The sequence below is a fragment of the Amblyraja radiata genome, chromosome 37 (assembly GCF_010909765.2).
Source record: "Amblyraja radiata isolate CabotCenter1 chromosome 37, sAmbRad1.1.pri, whole genome shotgun sequence".
Lineage (NCBI taxonomy): Eukaryota > Metazoa > Chordata > Chondrichthyes > Rajiformes > Rajidae > Amblyraja > Amblyraja radiata.
In genome coordinates this window covers 9,757,772-9,776,715 of record NC_045992.1, presented here as the reverse complement: position 1 = coordinate 9,776,715, position 18,944 = coordinate 9,757,772, and the positions used below count along the sequence as shown (strand labels likewise).

Below are 18,944 nucleotides of genomic sequence, written 5' to 3'. Positions count from 1 at the left end.
AGAAAAATTGATATTTTTGCTCTCAAATCCTAAATTTAAAAAAAATTTATGTTGCAGTTTTTTCCAAGTAATGCATCTCCAAATTAGACCTTCACGCCAGTTATCTTTTAATAGGCGAGCGCATTGCTTGTGACGTGAAGAGTGCATGTTTCTCAGAAAAGTTTGATAATTTTACATTGATGGGGCCACTTGTATACCAAGCCTTTGAATGAGAGCTGCAAAATTTCTCTACAACTACTATATCCGACAAACATTACCTGGAAGTATGTGTACTTGTAAATGGAACCTCCCGTCTGATACGTAACCAGTCCCAAGGTTGCCACATCAACATATTGATTAGGGAATAGGAAGAGGTCCACACAGCAGCCTTGTGCCACACACTCCTTTGCCAGATTATTGTAAAAGCTGGTCTGAGGTTGAAACAGCGTCTGCAATAAAGAAATACATACAAACAATATAAAAATTGTGTTGATGTTGAAAAGTAGAAAAAGTGCTAAAGTAGCATAGGTTTAGAGTTAACATTTCAGATCAAACAATTAAAGATAAAACACAAAGAACAGAAGGAGGTGGGGAGAAAACAAAAACATCTGTGATGGAACAAGGGGTAGAAGAGATAATAGGATAAAAGATAGCAAAAGAAAATGCAATCTGGGGGATAAAATAAATTAATAATGACGATGGAATATGGAGTCAGTCTAGACTGCCAGAAATTCTGATTATCCGCAATCATTTTCTCAATGTCATGGCTGTCATATACCGAGTCAGAAAGTGAGCACAGTTCATTAAGCTTACATTGATTGCAAGGAGAAAGCAGAGTGGGACCAAGATTGATAAGTGTCTTACCACTCCTGTAAAAACAGGAAATTCAATTGTTTTAACATTTTTAGGCACCATTCGACAAAATTATCTTGAAGCCTGAAACCTTAAAAACCCAATCCGTCAGAGGCATTTGAATCTGCCTTTCCCCAGCCGAATGCTGATTCAGCGCCCTCATTGATTCAGATATTCAAAGAACAAATGTTTTAATAAGCTGCTCAGAAAACACAGTTCTTCAAATACCACTACCTCGGAAGCAATGAACTTCAAATAATGTAAACCCATCTTTAAAAATATCCTACAAACCTTTTCTTTGTCTGTGTTGATTAGCTTCTTGTCATCTCTATTCTTTAGCTTTCCAGGCGCTTCAGCAAGAGGCAGGGTGGAGTGGAATATGAACAGTTTGCCAGCACATTCAGCTGCCTGCAAATACAAAATGTCATCAGCACCTTATTAATCAGTGGACTGAAGGGTCTCGACCGAGACGTCACCTATTCCTTCTCTCCAGAGATGCTGCATGTCCTGCTGAGTTACTCCAGCTTTGTGTCAAAGTGAGATATTCCACCCGATTTGCTACCAAAATGCAGATTCTGATGTGGATATAAAAGGGAGACTTACCTTGAGGGCTTCCAGGCCAGCTTGAATAACAGGTCCAAAAACTGTCTCAGTTTCTCTGGTATCACCAAACATTTCAGGAATCTGTTCTAATAAACTGAAAATAATAAATGGCATTATTAATTTGATTTCACTTTAAGCCGATCAGCAAGACTGCAATTCAGTTACATTAACTGTATTATGGAAATTCAATTGTCAATACCAAGATTGAACCAAACAAATCTGCTCTTTTGCATTTTGAGCTGTTAAGTCATTTAATTTTCAGGTACAAGGATCTGGTTTTGATCACGCAATCCAAAGGTCACTAATGCAAACTGCACAACGGCAAATGATAAAATCAAACTATGCCGAGAATTCATCAAAAGCAGTCTTGAAATCCGGGCAGCTGAAAATGAATTCCTATCCATGCCGCAGAATTGGAGCAGTCACAGAATGAAGGGGCAGCAGCTATAACTCAGCAACTGCAAGCCTCGACAGCTCCCAAGAGGGTGTACCTGTTTTCATTTGGCACAGCAACTGGGGAATCCTGCATGCCACGGTTACTCCCCTTTCTGCCAGTCACCCACCTTTGCTGTAAAGTTTCAAATTTCAGATCTTTTGACTCATGATTCCAATTACCCCAATATCATAGAAACAGGCTTCGTAATTTAGCAGAGTTCATGGGTGCAGTGAAATGATCACTCAAAATCTTACACTAGTGTATTCTGCTGTGTAATGTTTTTGTAAGTAGTTGCAAATAGTTTTCTAACATGACACTATAACATTCTCACAAGATGGGTTTCTTACCTGTTTATCACAGCCCGTGACTCATTCACATTGACCAGGAATCCATCAAGCAAGGGCACAAACATGTCAGCTACATCGGACACCACCATCATTTGTGGCTGAGCTAACGAGCTCTTAACATTGTAAAAATGTAAAACTTTGTTATATGTTACAAAGCCAACCCTTATTGCAGATTCTTCTGCATTGCCCTCCCTAGAAGAGAAACAAGAAATTCAAACTAATTCATTTTTTTAGCACTAAGTTTGAAATTGCAAAGGCCCTTAGTGTAATGCCTTAAATGTACTCTATGCTTGAATATGGGCAACGCACAAGCTATAATAATGGACACAAAGCAATTTTTTATACAGATGAGACTTCCAAACAGGCAGAAAAAAAGTACAATATGATGAATAATTTAAAATTGAAGGGAAATATGATGCTGTGTCTCCGAGGGGTACAAGAAACATTTAAGTGTGTAGGAAGGAACTGCTGATGTTGGTTTAAAACAAAGATAGACACAAAATGCTGGAGTAACTCAACGGGACAGGCAGCATCTCTGGCAAGAAGAAATGGGTGTCTTTTCGCGTCGAGAAGAAGTCGGGTGGGGTCGACCCGAAACGTCACCCATTCCTTCTCTCCAGAGATGTTGCCTGTCCCGCTGAGGTACTCCAGCATTTTATGTCTACCTTCAAGAAACATTTAATATACATTAAGCAAAACATAAATTGCTAGAGGAATTTAGTAAATCTGGCAGCATCTGTGGAAGCATGGACAGGGCTGGAACCCTTTTGGCCAGGAATCCTTCTTCAGTCTAAAGGAGCATCTTGACCCGAAACATCACCTGTTCATTGCCTCCACAGATGCTGCTCTATATGCTGAATTCCTCCTGTACCATGTTTTGCTTAAGATTCCATCATCTGCTGTTCCTTATGTCTTCATTTTTATATATTAGTTGTCTCAGTCTGCACAGCACACAAGAAAAAGGGCAGAAATTTATCATCATATCTGGGCAACTGCAAAAATGAGGTTGCTCACTTTAAAAGATTAATAAAATAATTTTCCTTTTAAAAGTGTTTAGTAGAATGGATGGTAGAATGGATGGTATCTTTCAGCAGGTCTTTTAGTTAGACTTTCTTGATGAGAAAATGTAGAGAATCAATAGTGACAGTAATTTCCCTTTATGCAGAAACAGCAAAATTATCTTACCTTGGAAGGAAGTCCAACAGAGTTTTAAGCTCCTCACATAATAGGTGAACCAGCCCACTTTTCAGTGCATTGTAGGATACATCGATCATAAAGATGAACGCAGGTGGATTAGGAAATTTATTATTCTGTAAAATAAATCCTTTTTAAGTTACAATTGAAGAATCATATGTCCAATTCAGCAAAACCCTTTGCATCTGTGTAAGCAAACACTGCCGAGACTGAAGCGCTTCATGTATATTATAGCTGCAGCAATTATGATTACTGTCTGCAATAGAAAGATTAAAAATGGGGACAACCAAACTTCATGACAACGTTCTGCTGAAGCTATACCCGCAGGGGTACGCCCTGATTTTTATCTTGACAAAAAAAGGAATACATTTTTAAAAACAAGTAATATCTCGGTCTTCTCACTCTCATAAAGCCACCCACAATGGATGACATGACAATGGTAGGCATACCAGCAGAAAAACATTTGAAAATGTTAATACATTGCCATGTTGCAGCTTTGGCTTTGAGCCACTTTTATCCAAATACATAAATAGACATTGAAATGTGTATGAAGAAACTGAGATGCTGGTGTAAACCAAAGATAGACACAAAATGTTGGAATAACTCAGCGGATCAGGCAGCATCTCTGGAGAGAAGGAATGGGTGACGTTTCGGGTCGAGACCCTTCTTCAGGCTGACGTCAGGGGGAGGGAGATAGATAGATAGATAGATAAGGAAGTGTGAAGGTTTGAAAACAGGGCAAAAAGAATGGAGATCAAGGAAAACGTAGAATAGATTTTTGTTAGCTGGGAGAAGGTAACAACAAAGCAAACAGATAAAATGTAGTCGGAGACAGTAAGACTGGTCGGAGAACTGGGAATGGGAGGGATGGAGAGAAGGGGAAAGCAAGTTTCTTGAAATTAGAGAAGTCAATGTTCATACCGCTGGGGTGTAAGCTGCTCAAGTGAAATATGAGGTGCTGTTCCGCCAATTTGTACTGGGCCTCACTCTGACAATGGAGGAGACCCAGGACAGAAAGGTCAGTGTGGTGAGACACAAAAAGCTGGAGTAACTTAGCAGGATAGGCAGCATCTCTGGAGAGAAGGAATGGGTGACGTTTCAGGTCGAGACCCTTCGGGAATGGGAGGGGGAGTTACCCACATCAATTAAATTGACGTATTATTTAAAGCCATGGGGTGCAATTTGGAAAGCTTGGATTAGATCTGCCGACCAGGTATTTATATAAATAAAACCCTTAGATTTTACTCCAATGATAGGGGTTTGCAGATTAAGAAATAGGTAACATGTATGGAATACCTTGCAGTAGTCTACAGTGGCTAAAAATTCATAGGAACCAAGTGACAGTTCTGGTCGATCGTAGTAGTCCATTCGCTTGCCGGTGTGATCCAAATGTTGGAAATAGTGAGGCAGTACTGAGGAAGGAGAAACAGGAGTTACAATGTGTTATTGGGTATGCTAGAAAGGTAGGATGGGAACCAGGACAAGTCATTCACATTACAATAAACCTAAAAGCACTTGTCACTAAAAATGTACAATTTCAATTTAATCGCAGCATAGAGATTAATTATTTTTAAGAATGTCAAAAATGATAACAAATCAAATATCTTGCAGGAGTTAAGAGGTCCTGAACAAAGGCTGAAAAATGTATACACATACCCTCAATAGCTCCTGTATCAATGGGCAAGACAAGTTAGAAGGAGGGCATATAATCTCCGACATGTTCAGAAGTTAGTATTAGCATGGTGCTACACTCTGCTCTTTCATTCTAGTTTTTCATGGGAACATTACATGAGGGAGACACAATTTGAGCAAAAAAATATAGCTCTCCTTCTACGAGTTACCTTCTGTGACACAACTGCAAAATGCACATTGGAATCTGCGCCCTCCTTCAATAAACTGCATGTAAGGACACATGTAGGCCTTGCACCTATTGCACCGTATAGGGCCAGTCTCTCCATGATCTACAATGAAAGGGTGTGCCTGCAATTTGAACAAAGATAAAAAAACTTCAGTACAGTTCCACAACTAAGCGCTTCAGAAAATGAAAGACATTAAAATAAAATACTTTAAAAACTGCATCAACCTGGAAATAATTTGCATTGGACTAAACAAAACCTTTTTTTAGTTTCATTTAAAGTAAGCCTATTTATATTGCACCTTTTACATTCACTTCTTCATTTTCTGTGCAATTGCTTCCTTACATGTTTAAACAAGTCAACCATTTTGTTGGTAACAAGATCATCATTTTGGGTGGCGTTGGTTAGGGATAACAGGTAACCAGTATACCACGATAATTTCCAAACTCATCAAATTGTACAATCAAATCATGAACAACCATACAGGACAGAATGAACCTCAGTTTAACAACTAAACTGCAAGACCCCACCTCTCCTGTACCAAAGTGATCATCAGACGAAACAAGTCCAGTCACGGATACATAATAAGGCAAAATCAGAATGCAATTTCTTCAAATTTAAGGGACCAACAATCATGAACTCAATCTCCAAATTTCGTTATAGCAGAATAACTGAGAACTCATCAAAAAACGGAACCCTCGGATTTTACAGCTGTGACTACTAACCTTAATGTAAAGTTAATTCATGTTTTCAGTCTGAAAATTCTTAATCTACTCCAAATTTATCTTTAATTAAAGAGTAAAATAAGTGTATTAACTCCTTCTAAAAAATGCATGATATACAATTTTGAAATGTCCAAACCAATGTGCTGAGCAAGCCACTGAGCAAGCCATGGTGTCACTTACAGTTTTTGGATTCATTTCAACAGCTGCAGCAGACAAAATGGAATCATCATCACAAAGAACTTGAACAAAATATGGCTTTTAATTGCTACTTGTATCAGTATTGCTTCAGAAAGACTGTGCATTAAGTGTTGCTGGGTTGATATTTCCTGAGCAAACACCCTATCATTCTCATTAAATGAATTGATATGTGTTCGATAGCTTGACCTAACAAAACTATTTTCTGTTTGGTGAACATGGACTTAATTTTTTCCTTGCCATTAAAAGTTTTATTGAACCGGATAGCTAAATTTAGAGTGTTTCTACAGACAAAAGGTTTTTCTACCCCATAACTGGGGTTCAATGCTTGCTGTTGGCACGTTTAGCAGCTGCCAGTACACAGACATACTCAAATACAGGCAGATCCAATTTCAAAGGTTGAATGTGGAAAGAGTGACAAGTTCACTACCGTGCTTCGCTTCAACTGACCTACAGTAGCGCTCCCTGCTCAGAAATAGAACAGAGTACAAGGATGCATTATTTAAGTTATAAAATCCCAACACTCTAAATGAAATAGAGAGCAAGTGAATTTGCCTGCATTTCTTGTCCCATCAGTCCCAGGATAACCATAGCAACACTGTCGTGAAACAAATTAACTCATCAATCACTGACAACCCGCAAATCAAACTATTTAAATTACGAGACAATGGGCTCCACATAAAGTTTGGATCCATTTGATTTTCTAGTTTACTTTCTCTTTTACCTTGTTGATAGCATCGACTGCAGTGTAATGCCAGTAAGGTACTTCCCAGAAAGTCTGCCATGAAGCCAATATTCATCTGCACAGAATCACACAATGGTTGCTCTCCAACCAGAGGCTTGAGCTCACTCGAGCTCAGAGAGACGCCATGAGAATGTTCAACAGTTGCGTCAATCCCAGAATCTTGCCCTGTCAGAAGTCCATTGCAGGTGGAGCCTCTCCACACATGCACACCTCAAGTTGGGCTATTTGCCACAACTGATTCTCTCCTCCTTGCTTTTACTTAAAGTAACCACATGCAAAAAGTGACTCGTCAGCTACTCATAATGGGTCTAATTCCTAGTTGGAGGGTTCATCCAATCAAGGCTAATACTAACACATATGCTTTTCAGTACTTCAGTTACCTCCATCTCAGTGTTAAAGATTCTTTAGTATAATATACACATGACTGCAAGCAGAATAAAAAGTAGCGCCCGCTTTTAAAAGGAATATAGTTTGAACATTCCATTCATTTGGGAGTTTGCAGTGCAGATTACCTCATCAGCTGGCAGCGTGGCAAGTGGTTTTATGACTGTAGTGAGGGGAACCTGACATTGTTTTGCCATGTCTGAAGTGCAAGGTATATTGTAAGTTGCACATCGAACAAAACGAGGACTTGCATTCCCTGCAAGAGAACAAAATAAGTTTTATTCTCCGATGAAATCAAAGTTTTACTTTATAAATGCACTGTTAAGGAGCCGTTTCATTAGTAAACCTCCATTTGGTGTGCTCTTTTTCATTGATTTAATAAAAACAAAAAAAACTTAATTTACAGTATTTTTGAGTGCTTCAATTGTATGTAACATACATCATACACTGCAAGGAAACATCAGTGATCTAAAACATTCGTAGGTTGGTTTGAAAAGAGAAAAAGATTGGCAAGTAATCACAACTGTAGACAAAATAACAACACACACATTTGCTAGTTACTTTGTTGGCTAAAAGCCACTGGAACTGTAAATTGAGACATACAATTCTTGAATCATTGATCCCATTAATTTTTGTTTTTCAGAAGTCTCTATTACATCAATGTGAAAATCACCCAATATTTTTACAACCGAGACATATTGACAGATATGGGTACATCTTGAATTAGGTTAAAGGCCCGTCGGCTCAACTCATCTATGCCAACCAAGATGCCCAATCTAAGCGAGTTCCATTTGCCCATGTCTGGTCCATATCTATGGCCTTTCCTAGCCTCAACTACTTCATTTAGCAGCTTTTTTCATATATCATGTGTGGAAAAAGTTGCTCCTTAGGTTCCTATTAAATCTTTCTCCTCTTGTGTGAAAGAAGTCAATATGATTTGCATGCAAATCACAAATATGAAGGAATTTTGTTGAAGCTGAGCAAATTAAATCTACCTTGATCCTTTACCACAAAGTCAGTCGTCACGAGTGGTGGAACTTGTCCTCTTACAGCTGTCGAAAATGGTTCAGATCCTCGATTCGACTTATCATCCTCAATTACTTGGATCTGTTACAGCACACAATACAATATTTTAGAGTCATTTATTAAAGTTCAAGCTATCCATTATCATTTGTAGAGATGAATAGATGCACTATAAGCTGGTATAAAAGGATGAGCAGCCAAATCCACTATGTAACATTAACTAACCACTTAAACCTTTGCTAACAGTCTTGTGAATGCGTGTGCTGCCTGAGCCATAAATGGCCTGGAAGCTAAGTTTGCAAATCAACATTGGATCATAATTGCCTTTAGCACTCCTAACATGCCAAGAGTAAAGAAATCAGCCCAAATTCCCAATTAATGTTCAGTGATAACTGTTCAAATGCAAAGGTGTACACGATCGCGCATTCAACTGTGGTAGCCTCTCCACCCTGCTCACAGTGTCTATTGTCTCAATTAACCATTTGGACAGTGTACCAAATAGGTTTTTGATGCCTGTGGAACAACACAAAAGCACTAAAGTGAATATCTAAAGGGTGCAACACAGATGAATTAGAAGAAATTGGCAATGCTTGGAAAGGACAGGGAAAGTAGAAAATCTTTTACGCATCGAATCTAGACTTGCATTACACCAAACATTTGCCAGTCAAAGGTATCTCAGACTGGATCACTGAAGAGCCTCCAATAGGAGAAAAACTCATTCAGCACCTGCTTTTCACAGAAAAAAATCAAAATAAGTACATTGATTTTATGCGGCCACTAAAATTAATTCTAAAGAGTCATAACAGCACATAAGTACCAATAATTAAAGTCGCAGCTAGCTTTCTCAGTTAGCTTGATTTTGGAATGACATATAATGTCCATTCTAAAACTTCTCCAAACTTATTGTTACTACTAATTACTACACCAAAGATTCTGCAATTAAAAATATCCCAATAAAGAGACAAGAGGGTTTCCATCTCTTGCACAGGTTTCATAAAAATAATGAAAAATGTAGAGAAATTATATTGATGAAGTGTAATGGGGAAAAAATAAAAACAGTATCTAGCTAATAAAGCTATTTAGTGCTGGAAATTAAAATCCAGACCAAAAATGCTCACCATGTATGCAAGTTTAGATCCTGAAATTAAATATAAATTTGTATCTAATGCTAACCTATTAACACATGACTGTAAGATCACAACATTAATGTGTTCAAACACTAAATTCTCCATAAGTCATATGATAAAGGTTTTAGTAATCCATTGGAAAGATTTGCAGTATAAATATTTTCTTGGGCATTCACTTTAGCTGTCATTTACCTTTTAAATAAAATGTGGAATTGCAAAATAGCACATACAAAGTGCAACAACATTATGACCTTACAGCATGTAGTTCATAATTGCAGATCAATGAGCCTTTTGGAGTTTAAGCAGGGCAGTAATGCAGAAGGTAACAGCACGTACATACAAGCAGACTTACTGGACTAGGAATTGCATCTGGATCTATTCTATGTCTTGTTTTCTTTTGAGTTGGCAGTTCATTAAGTTGCTTAAAAGGGCACAAATGAGCAGCAAAACAGGAGAGAAACAAGAGTAACAATTGTTACTTCTACCTTCCTACACAAATGGTGCCATATCAGCAAGTCCTTTGATATACATCATTGCACATGCAAGTAGTGCTAATCAGTTAGACAGCTATCTAAACACGTCAATACCAAATGCAAGACCTCTTAACTGCCTTAAAAGAAAATCAACATTTCCAGAAAATATTCTGGGAAAATAATTCCATCTATAAACGTGTTAGCTCTTCAATTATGTGCTTTTCAATATTAATTCAGAAAATCTGCTAAAATTAAGTGCAATTTAATAAAAACGATTGAAAATTATATGGTGTGGGTTTTAATGTTTCTATCATTCATGCCAGTTTCCCAGACACAAAAATGAGTTGAGAAAGCCAAACACATCAGACCGACCATGTATGATTAAATGGTTAGTTGTGAAAGGATGTTTGCAACATAGCAACCGCATTCATCTCCTGGGTAGGGAAATTTCGATAATTAAAATATCCTCACCAGAATTAATTCCAAATGGTGCAAAACACAAAGAAAATCACTGCAACTGCTTAAAGTAAAATAGTACCTCTTTTCCCTGAGATCGATGTATATCTATGGCAAACTATGCAAAAGTGTTGGGATACTGGCAGAATTCTCTTTTCAAACATTTCCTTTTCAATTATAAAAATTCACCACTGATCTATGCATTTACTGATCTGAAAATATTTGTTTAAAGTAGAAAGCTGAGAAAAATTATTAAGAGCAGTATAATTTAAACACTCCCTAACAAAGATTCAAGGTCTTTGAATCAACTGCTTTCATAAATTCTGCAAACACTCAATCCAAAGTCTTGAGGACAACTGCACAAACAGAAATAACTTCATTCAAACTCACCTATTCACAAAGAACCAACAATCTCCCCATTATTGCATTGGTTTCAAAAATAATTATCAAATTCGCAGTTCTACTACTCTTTCCAGAGACTCTTCTAAGCATTATCACCAATTAACTCACATGCTTCATGTCCACCTAAACTACTTAAAAGCTCAGCCTGAAAAGTGAACTTTAGGTCTTCAGGAGTCTTATAGTTACAGGTGCCAAAATATTCAATATTGGTTTATTGGCAAGTATTTCTAGCACTTTTGGTATTAGATTTTTAACATCTGCAATGATTCGGAATGCTGCATTTTTACCCTGGATATATTATATATATCTTAGATCGTTTTCAGACATATTGATACAGCCTGATTTGGGTATCTAAATTCATGTGGTCAGCAACAGCGCAACTGTTAATTAAGAGGGAGTTAGATGTGGCCCTCGTGGCTAAAGGGATCAGGGGGTATGGAGAGAAGGCAGGTACAGGATACCAAGTTGGATGATCAGCCATGATCATATTGAATGGCGGTGCAGGCTCGAAGGGCCAAATGGCCTACTCCTGCACCTATTTTCTATGTTTCTATGTTAAAATTATTTTTGAGTATGTTAAAATAACATGTATAATACTAGTATAACATGTATAATACATGGATGCTAGGTATTCAACTAACAGATGTAGTAAAATCTACAATGGTAATTAAACATTACCTGATATATCAGAAATAAATCAGTCCTGTAATGGTGCCACAATGGATTACAAGTTTAAAGCACCTTATAGCAAGGTTGTTTTTTACCTTGCCTCAATACCTATCTTGGCATTTCAGGTCCAATCCTGCTGCCTTGTCTAACAGCCTCACTCTTTCTACATCTCACACTTTCTACATCTCGTGCTCTCAAGATATTGATACCAGATCAGGAATGAACTAGTTTGTCCCACAAGCGTAAGACCACCAGAATTCCAAACTATTCTGAAGAAAATTGGATCCATCAAGTAACACAATTTGCTAGTGCAGGAATTGCTATTACTAGACACAGCTTGTGCTGTGACACAAGCTGGTTACGTACACGTACAGGCTATATTTAAAAATACGACGTGAACATGGGTTCAAACACATTGAAAAAAGTTTGGGGGGGGGTGGTTTACATTCAAATCTCCAACACATCCATGCAAGTGAATCCTTTTCAACCAATTTCGAGCAGAAAGTGAGAAAATTTACTGAGCAGTTCTACAAACATTAGAACACAACAGGGTGAATAACAACAACAAAAAATCAGTGTGCTTACAGGGCTTGGAATGCTGTCCGGGTCCAATCGTTTCTGCTGAGGTGGAGGTTGACTGCTGTAATTTGGTGCTCCAGTGGAAGGTGCGGCATAATTTGGTTGGGGCGCCCTCATTTGCGCAAAAGAACCTAGAACATCACATCAAGGTAAGTGGCAGACTAGCATATCCCAACTTTACAGAACACCACTATCCATTCTTACAACAACAATTTTCTTTTGTGCAAATTCACTGACAAATTGGATAGTCACCCTTATAAAATAGACTAAGCAGAATGCATATCTAATAAAAAGTACACAGCAAGGTAGGCATCTGTAACATCTAGACGGCATAATTTTTTCAAAAAAATTATCTTTTGAGTCCCACTTCAGAGCATCTTCCCCAGAATTGTGTAATGTATCCATCCAATTCCTCATTACAATGTATGACTGGATTGGTCCCACAGCCCTTTTAGGCAGCACGTTCAAAATCTTGCTGGGAAAACATATTCAGTTGCTCAACTTCCCTTCCTGCTTTTACTTAGAACTCATATTTAAAAGTGGGGCTCATGTGGGTGAAGACAGAAATATTTTTATTCCTGGGCAGTACAGTTCTGAAAATCATTCTGTAGCATAGATATCGATCAGAGAAAACTTTGTTCTATGTATTGCATAAAAGCTTACCGTTCTGTTGTGGTACAAATCCCTGATTAGGTGCTGGATGCATTTGAAAGCCCTGTGTTGGAGCACCAGGGATTGCCCCTGGCATACCAGGCTGTGGACCCAAAGATCTGTGATTAGGCTGGGGTGGATAAGGTCCCGATGGAGGCTGTCCTGGCAGAGGTTGTCCATGCATCGTAGGAGGTCTTTGCATTCCAACTGAAGGAGGATGAATCACACCCGTAAGACCTATAGATGTGGGAGGAGACGAGAAGGTTGACACTGGGGAGGGTTGCCCAGGAAAAGGATGCTGAGGAAGGCTATTATCTTGCGGTGTGCTTGAGGGAATATTCTGAGGCGCTGCAGAATACGCTGCTGGACCCACAGGCGGCAAACTAGTTGCAGCTGGAGGACGAGAAGCAGGCGGGCCTGAAAACAGAATATATTTACAGTCATAAAGATTCCTACAGAAACAAAAGTAAAAACAGCCAGCGAGTTAATATAGTTCACAAATGAGGCAGAAAGAATTACATAAATTTCATAACCATTTCAGGCATTTGCACCTTGCCTTCATTATTAACCAGGCACCAAATGCTTGTGATATGAACATTTGTGATTTAAAAGGGAGAAAAGTACAGCACAAATTGTCTAGTATATCAATTAAAAGTGGGATTACTTCCTGAAAGTGGTGACAATTTAGAAATTTAGTCAGAATTGTAAAGAACTCCATTAATTGAGAGGGACAAAGCACCCCCCATCAATTCCTAAAGGGACAGAATTGATTACCATCAAAATGATGCACTTCAATAAGATATACAAAAACTGCAAGTTCTACATTTATGGTAATGACCCACACCCAACTCCATCTCACCAGCTCCATTCAACTCCTGTAGCCTCTCAAATAACCAGATTGCTGTCCAATATCTTTGCTTTCAAGTTCTTCCATGGTTTATATCGTCTTCTTTGCAATCTTCTCTTGTCCAGTCACATCCAAAATGCTAATGGTCCTTCAGTTCTGAGCTTTTCATTATTCACATGAAATTAAGTTCTCAAATTTCTTTCTTCAAACCTTGTTCCTTTTTTCAAAGGCACGCATTTCAGTCTAAATCTTTCATTACGGTTTGTATACATTTACCCCAACAAAACACTCCAGTGTAACTTTCTTCTTGGTCACTGACCAGCATTACACCACTCTGGTCACACACTCATCTCACTGCTACTATTGGGAAGGTGGTTCTGAAGCCCGAGAACCATAACACCCATGTTCAAGAATAGCTTCTTCCCATCAGGCTTTTGATCCATACTGCACAGCCCTACCTCAGCAATGATCTGCTATGGACTTTGTTTTTGTTCGACAATACGTCTGTTACACTATTGGTTATCCAGTATCATCAAGTAAATGATTGCATTTTGATACTATACATTTATCTGTTATGTTCTTACATTAATAAGCCTGTAAAGTTGCAGCAAGTAAGGATTTCATCATTCCTCTCCCAGTGCACATGACAATAAAACATTCTTCACTCTGTCTTGACAGGCTCTCATAAAAATAACTTGGTGGTGCCCAGCTAGCAGAATGACCTGGGTTCAATTCCAACCTCCACTGCCCAGTATTGTAACCTCCGCTGCTCAAATTACCCAGAGAATTCTATGATGTTCTTAAAAATATTAGGAATACTGTTCTCAGAAATGGCAAATGATTGTCCTATGATGTACACGACTATTTCACAACTTCAACTGTATAAGATCATTTTAACATTACCTACCGTAACCTTGGCTGACAGGCGATGCACTGTTGCTGGAAACTCCAGTGATCTGCATGTGGGCCATCTGGTTTGGTAACTGTTGAGCATGACTGAGCGAGGGCGCATACTGTTGATATGGCATCGGTTGACTACCAGAATGAAGTGTATTACCAGGCATGTATTGCTGAGACTGTGGAACCCTACAAAAAGATTTCAACAGTTAATTTGGAATGTTTTTAACTGCAGAGCCAGAGTATGAACTGGGATAAAACGCAGTTTGAACTGTAACAGTTACTCTGAAGGCAGGCAAATTTACCTCCTTCCTGTAAAGTGTCTGGGGTTGAGTGCATAAATGCCAACATTCAGCATTCCCACTCAAAGCTTCAAACATACTGTATGTTTGCAAACCATTTCTCAACTGTGTTCCAATGCTGGCCTCCTCATGGACTTCAGCAGTGCATGAAACAGGTGCAATTGCCCAGCAAATTACACCACACATAAACTACCCACTAAAATCATGACACATTACACCTATTGTAGGAACTACCTATTCATTCGAATAGAGCAAAGCCGATAGAAAGGGATCTATCAGTTAAGTCATTTCAAGAATAGCCAGGTTCATTTCAAAGTTTTTAATTCAATGTTACTATTCTAAATACTTTAAATGTTTACTGAGAAATTCCAGCAGACACCTTGTCCAAATGTCCTCGTACAACTGTCAGAAAATTTAGGGCTTGAATGTAACCCGGTGTCAACTGAAGTCCCAAACTTCCTGACATGTCCTCCCTGTAGTCATTCCAACTCATGATACAAATGTGGAGTATCAATCTCAGTGTTTTCAAGCTGCACAGCAGAAGATTCTGTCTGGTCAACCTGCATCAGCTGAGATGTGCTGCAGAATAAGAAACTTAATTCATTTCAGCGAGGAACCACTGAGGGAGGCGTGTGTTGGGAGTCAGAGGATGAGTTGTAAGTAATTAACATTTATTAAATTAACGGTATGTATCTCAGTGGTTCTTAGCATTTTCATCTTCAAAAGTTATTAACAGTATAATTTTTCACATTTCAATTTTGAGATCATTTGAATGGCAGAAACATTAGCAGGCATTCAAACTCAGTTTTAACAATCAGTAAACCGGGATACGCGACTTTCATTTCTATGAACAGGACATGGTATTTATTATTTGAAGGGAGATGAAGTTGGAAGCTAACCTTGTGACCAAGTTGCTCATGGAAGATACATTTCAAGTGCGGAGTACTCAGAAGCAAACTTCATGACAAATATGCAAACTTTAAATGAGCCGCTGAATTGTTTCCCACCTCTTTTTTGGTATATCTCTCTAGTCTTCCCAGGCAGCTAATCTTATCCCATAGTGGTTACATTAAGATTGGCATATTTTTGTCATTTAAAAAAAATCGCTTCACTGTAAATAGAAGTCATGGCAACTAATGATCACAAAAGCATCAAGTTCAGATACCCTGCAGCAGCCTGTCATATGCTGATTTGAATACCAAAGCATGCAGCATCTGAAGTGCATTCCACTGTTGGCCCAATATCACGCCATTTTTATAAATAAAGCGTTAAAAACTAGCCATTAGCAGCTGCTTTTATTTGAAATGCTTCTGAAGTGGATCTTCATGATAAGAAAGTGATGACACGTGGCACAGCGGTCGAGTTACTGCCTTACAGCATTTGCAGCGCCAGAGACCCTGGTTCGATCCCGACTACTGGTGCCATCTGTACAGAGTTTGTACATTCTCCCCGTGACCGTGTGGATTTACTTCGAGATCTTCGGTTTCCCCCCCACACTCCAAAGACACAGGTAATTAGGTTAAATTGACTTGGTACAACAAGTGTAAAATTGTCCCTAGCATGTGTAGGATAGCGTTAATGTGCGGGGATCATGGTCGGTACAGACTTGGTGGGCCGAAGGGCCTGCTTCCGTGTTGTATCTCTAAACTAAAAGAGTGCTGAATGCTCGTTGTTTGGCATGAGCTGGATGACGAGATGTGTTACACACAAAAATCTATGCACATTACATGAAGAAGAACGTTACATCCTTGGTCCAACATAATGCTGCATATTTTCCATAAAGGACATGGTTATATTTTTACTCTGTATAATAAAGTTTCCAAAGCACCCATTTGTGTAACAACGTTCAGTTTTGCATTTCATTAAATCATGTTACCGGTCTGTACATATTTTGTAAATTGATGTTTGGAAAAGCTGAAGAAACATCCTTCTATCTCTTGTCTCAATGCATTTCAGTTTATCCTCTAATCTATCAGCCTACAAGTTATAAACTTCAACAAACCTTTGCATCTGCTCGGGTACTGCAGGACCGTTGTGTACATCTCCCTGCCCATACTGATTATATACTGGCTGCTGTGCAGTTGTTGAGGGAGGAACTGAGGTTGGGGCTGATCCTGGTACTGGCCTCAAAGGTCCTACAAGAAACAATGACAGAATTTTAATTAATACAAAGAACAATAAATGCATCTATTTAATTCTGAGATTACATTATTTCAAAAATCAAGAGGTTTAACATTCCTTTCAAATTAGAAAAAATAGAAATTGCATGAAATGATGAACACTGGAAATCCTAGAATTTAATTTTTGAACAAGTATGGCATGGTTCCAGATTCAAATAAACCAGGTATTTGTAAAGAATTGACAATTTTGGTATGCCTATCATTTAAAACAAAAACGCTTAAAATTAGTTACAATTTGGGTCAATTTATCCAGAGCTGTTTGCCTTTGCCTCAATAAACTAGAAAAATATAACTGAATTTCTCGACAGAAAACAGGGGACATGAAGATGGCTTGAATCATTGGTCACGTGAAATACCATAACGAGATACTGGTGTATCCCCGAAAGTGTTCGTTGCAATGAAAGCAGTTGTCGGGATAACTACACACAACAAAAGGACTTTTAAAAAATGCTTCCCAAATTGTGCTAACTTATTTAAAAAAAATGAAAGATGAACATTATGTAGAAATTCTAACTTGAACAATTAAAAATTCTAACCCACCAGACTTAAAATATAAAATGGTCACTTCCAATGCACTTTTTGCATCCTTTCTGTCAGCATTATAGCTGGGTATGGCAGCTGCTATACCCAAAGCCGCAATAAATTGCAGAGTTGTGGATGCCGCCCAGTCTACTAGGCAAAACTAGTTTATTCTCCCAATCTACATCATTACACCCTTGCACTTTAATTTAATCTGCGTTTTTCTGTTGCTGTCACCCTATATTCTGCATTCTGTTTCATTTCGTTTTTGCACCAGAGATCACATGACTTATGGAATGATTGGCCTGGATAACACACAAAACAAATACTATATCTCACGGTTTATACACGATAAAATAACAGCTGTTTTAAACTTTCGAATCAGGTCTTGCAGCCAATTCATTTTCATGGAAACTCTAAACCCAAGGGTAGGAAAAGGAAAATGACATATTTTTAAACTTGCTTTGCACGAGGACATAATTGTTAAAGTGCGTTTGCCAAATAATCTTTTCATTCTTCAAGATATAATCTTTTCTTTTATTCATTATAGGAAATGCAGAACCCTGACTGCTGCAACAGACATCAAGGCTGAAGGTGTGATTTCGCCATCAGTTAATGTTTCCCTTGGAGAGTTGTGAGTAAACATGTTCTTATCGGCAAGATTACTTTTCTGGCTTGAACACGGCAAAAATCACTGCGTAGTGGTGAGAATCTGACATTGCAAGCCCAGCCCAGAAGGCAAGTGCAAATGCTGACTTATGGGCAACATACAAGTTGCCATGTGTTGTCACAAGTGTGGAAAATTAAACTCAATTAAAAAATTCCACAACTATAGCCCATTGAAATGCTCTAAACAAAGGGTTGATGGAAAGTTGCTTCATGCGATAAAGCAGGATGAAAATTTAATGGCATTACAGAAATAAAAAATTATTCAGTTCTTGCATTAGAAGGCAAAACATCAAATCTTCATTGAATTTAATTTAAAATGTAGCAATTAATAAAATGACCAACTAAAAATAATCTATCAGGGCTCAATTTTAATTCATAAATTTTTACAAAACGGGATTTTGCAACCAATACAAAGATTTATGAAGAGCGAATTGAAGATGCAAAACCATTTAAAACACAATCTTGCTCTGTAAGGTTACAGGTACTAAACATAGTTATGGGATTGGGCAAAACGAGAAATTACTGCTCATCTTCAATTCTTCCTAAATCAAGTAGTTTTGATAGGGATATGTTAAGTGAGATTCTGGAATGACCTGCAGACTAAAGGGAAGACTAATGATCTGCAGACTAAATGGTGGCATGGTGGCGCAGCCTTAATGTCACGGGGCGACGCCTGCATGGACGTGAGTAGTCACCCAAAGAGTCGTACCTTTTTCTGGTTGCCGCTTGATTTTCAACACGTTGAAAAATTTCGGCCACCTGCTGCGACTATGGCGGGTGCCAGCAAGTGGTCGTAAGTGGGACCGGCCCTTTATAGCGCTTGCAGCGCCGGAG

At 38.4% G+C, this 18,944-nt stretch overlaps 1 protein-coding gene across 5 annotated transcripts in view; it reads right to left on the bottom strand.

The window, feature by feature from the left end:
* sec24c (SEC24 homolog C, COPII coat complex component) overlaps positions 1–18,944 on the bottom strand; it is a 53,210-nt gene that overhangs the window by 19,634 nt on the left and 14,632 nt on the right. For 3 of the 5 annotated variants that reach the window (XM_033012678.1, XM_033012681.1, XM_033012679.1), the window contains exons 3-16: positions 16,745–16,877; positions 14,451–14,629; positions 12,709–13,113; positions 12,052–12,176; positions 9,819–9,887; positions 8,312–8,423; positions 7,445–7,572; positions 5,253–5,391; positions 4,708–4,823; positions 3,403–3,527; positions 2,218–2,409; positions 1,435–1,528; positions 1,123–1,239; positions 258–428 (exon numbers count right to left, since the gene is read on the bottom strand). In XM_033012678.1, coding sequence (XP_032868569.1) covers positions 258–428; positions 1,123–1,239; positions 1,435–1,528; positions 2,218–2,409; positions 3,403–3,527; positions 4,708–4,823; positions 5,253–5,391; positions 7,445–7,572; positions 8,312–8,423; positions 9,819–9,887; positions 12,052–12,176; positions 12,709–13,113; positions 14,451–14,629; positions 16,745–16,877 — 2,105 coding nt within the window. The remainder of the gene's footprint in view (positions 1–257; positions 429–1,122; positions 1,240–1,434; positions 1,529–2,217; positions 2,410–3,402; positions 3,528–4,707; positions 4,824–5,252; positions 5,392–7,444; positions 7,573–8,311; positions 8,424–9,818; positions 9,888–12,051; positions 12,177–12,708; positions 13,114–14,450; positions 14,630–16,744; positions 16,878–18,944) is intronic. The other 2 variants (XM_033012682.1, XM_033012680.1) reach the window with 1 other exon arrangement.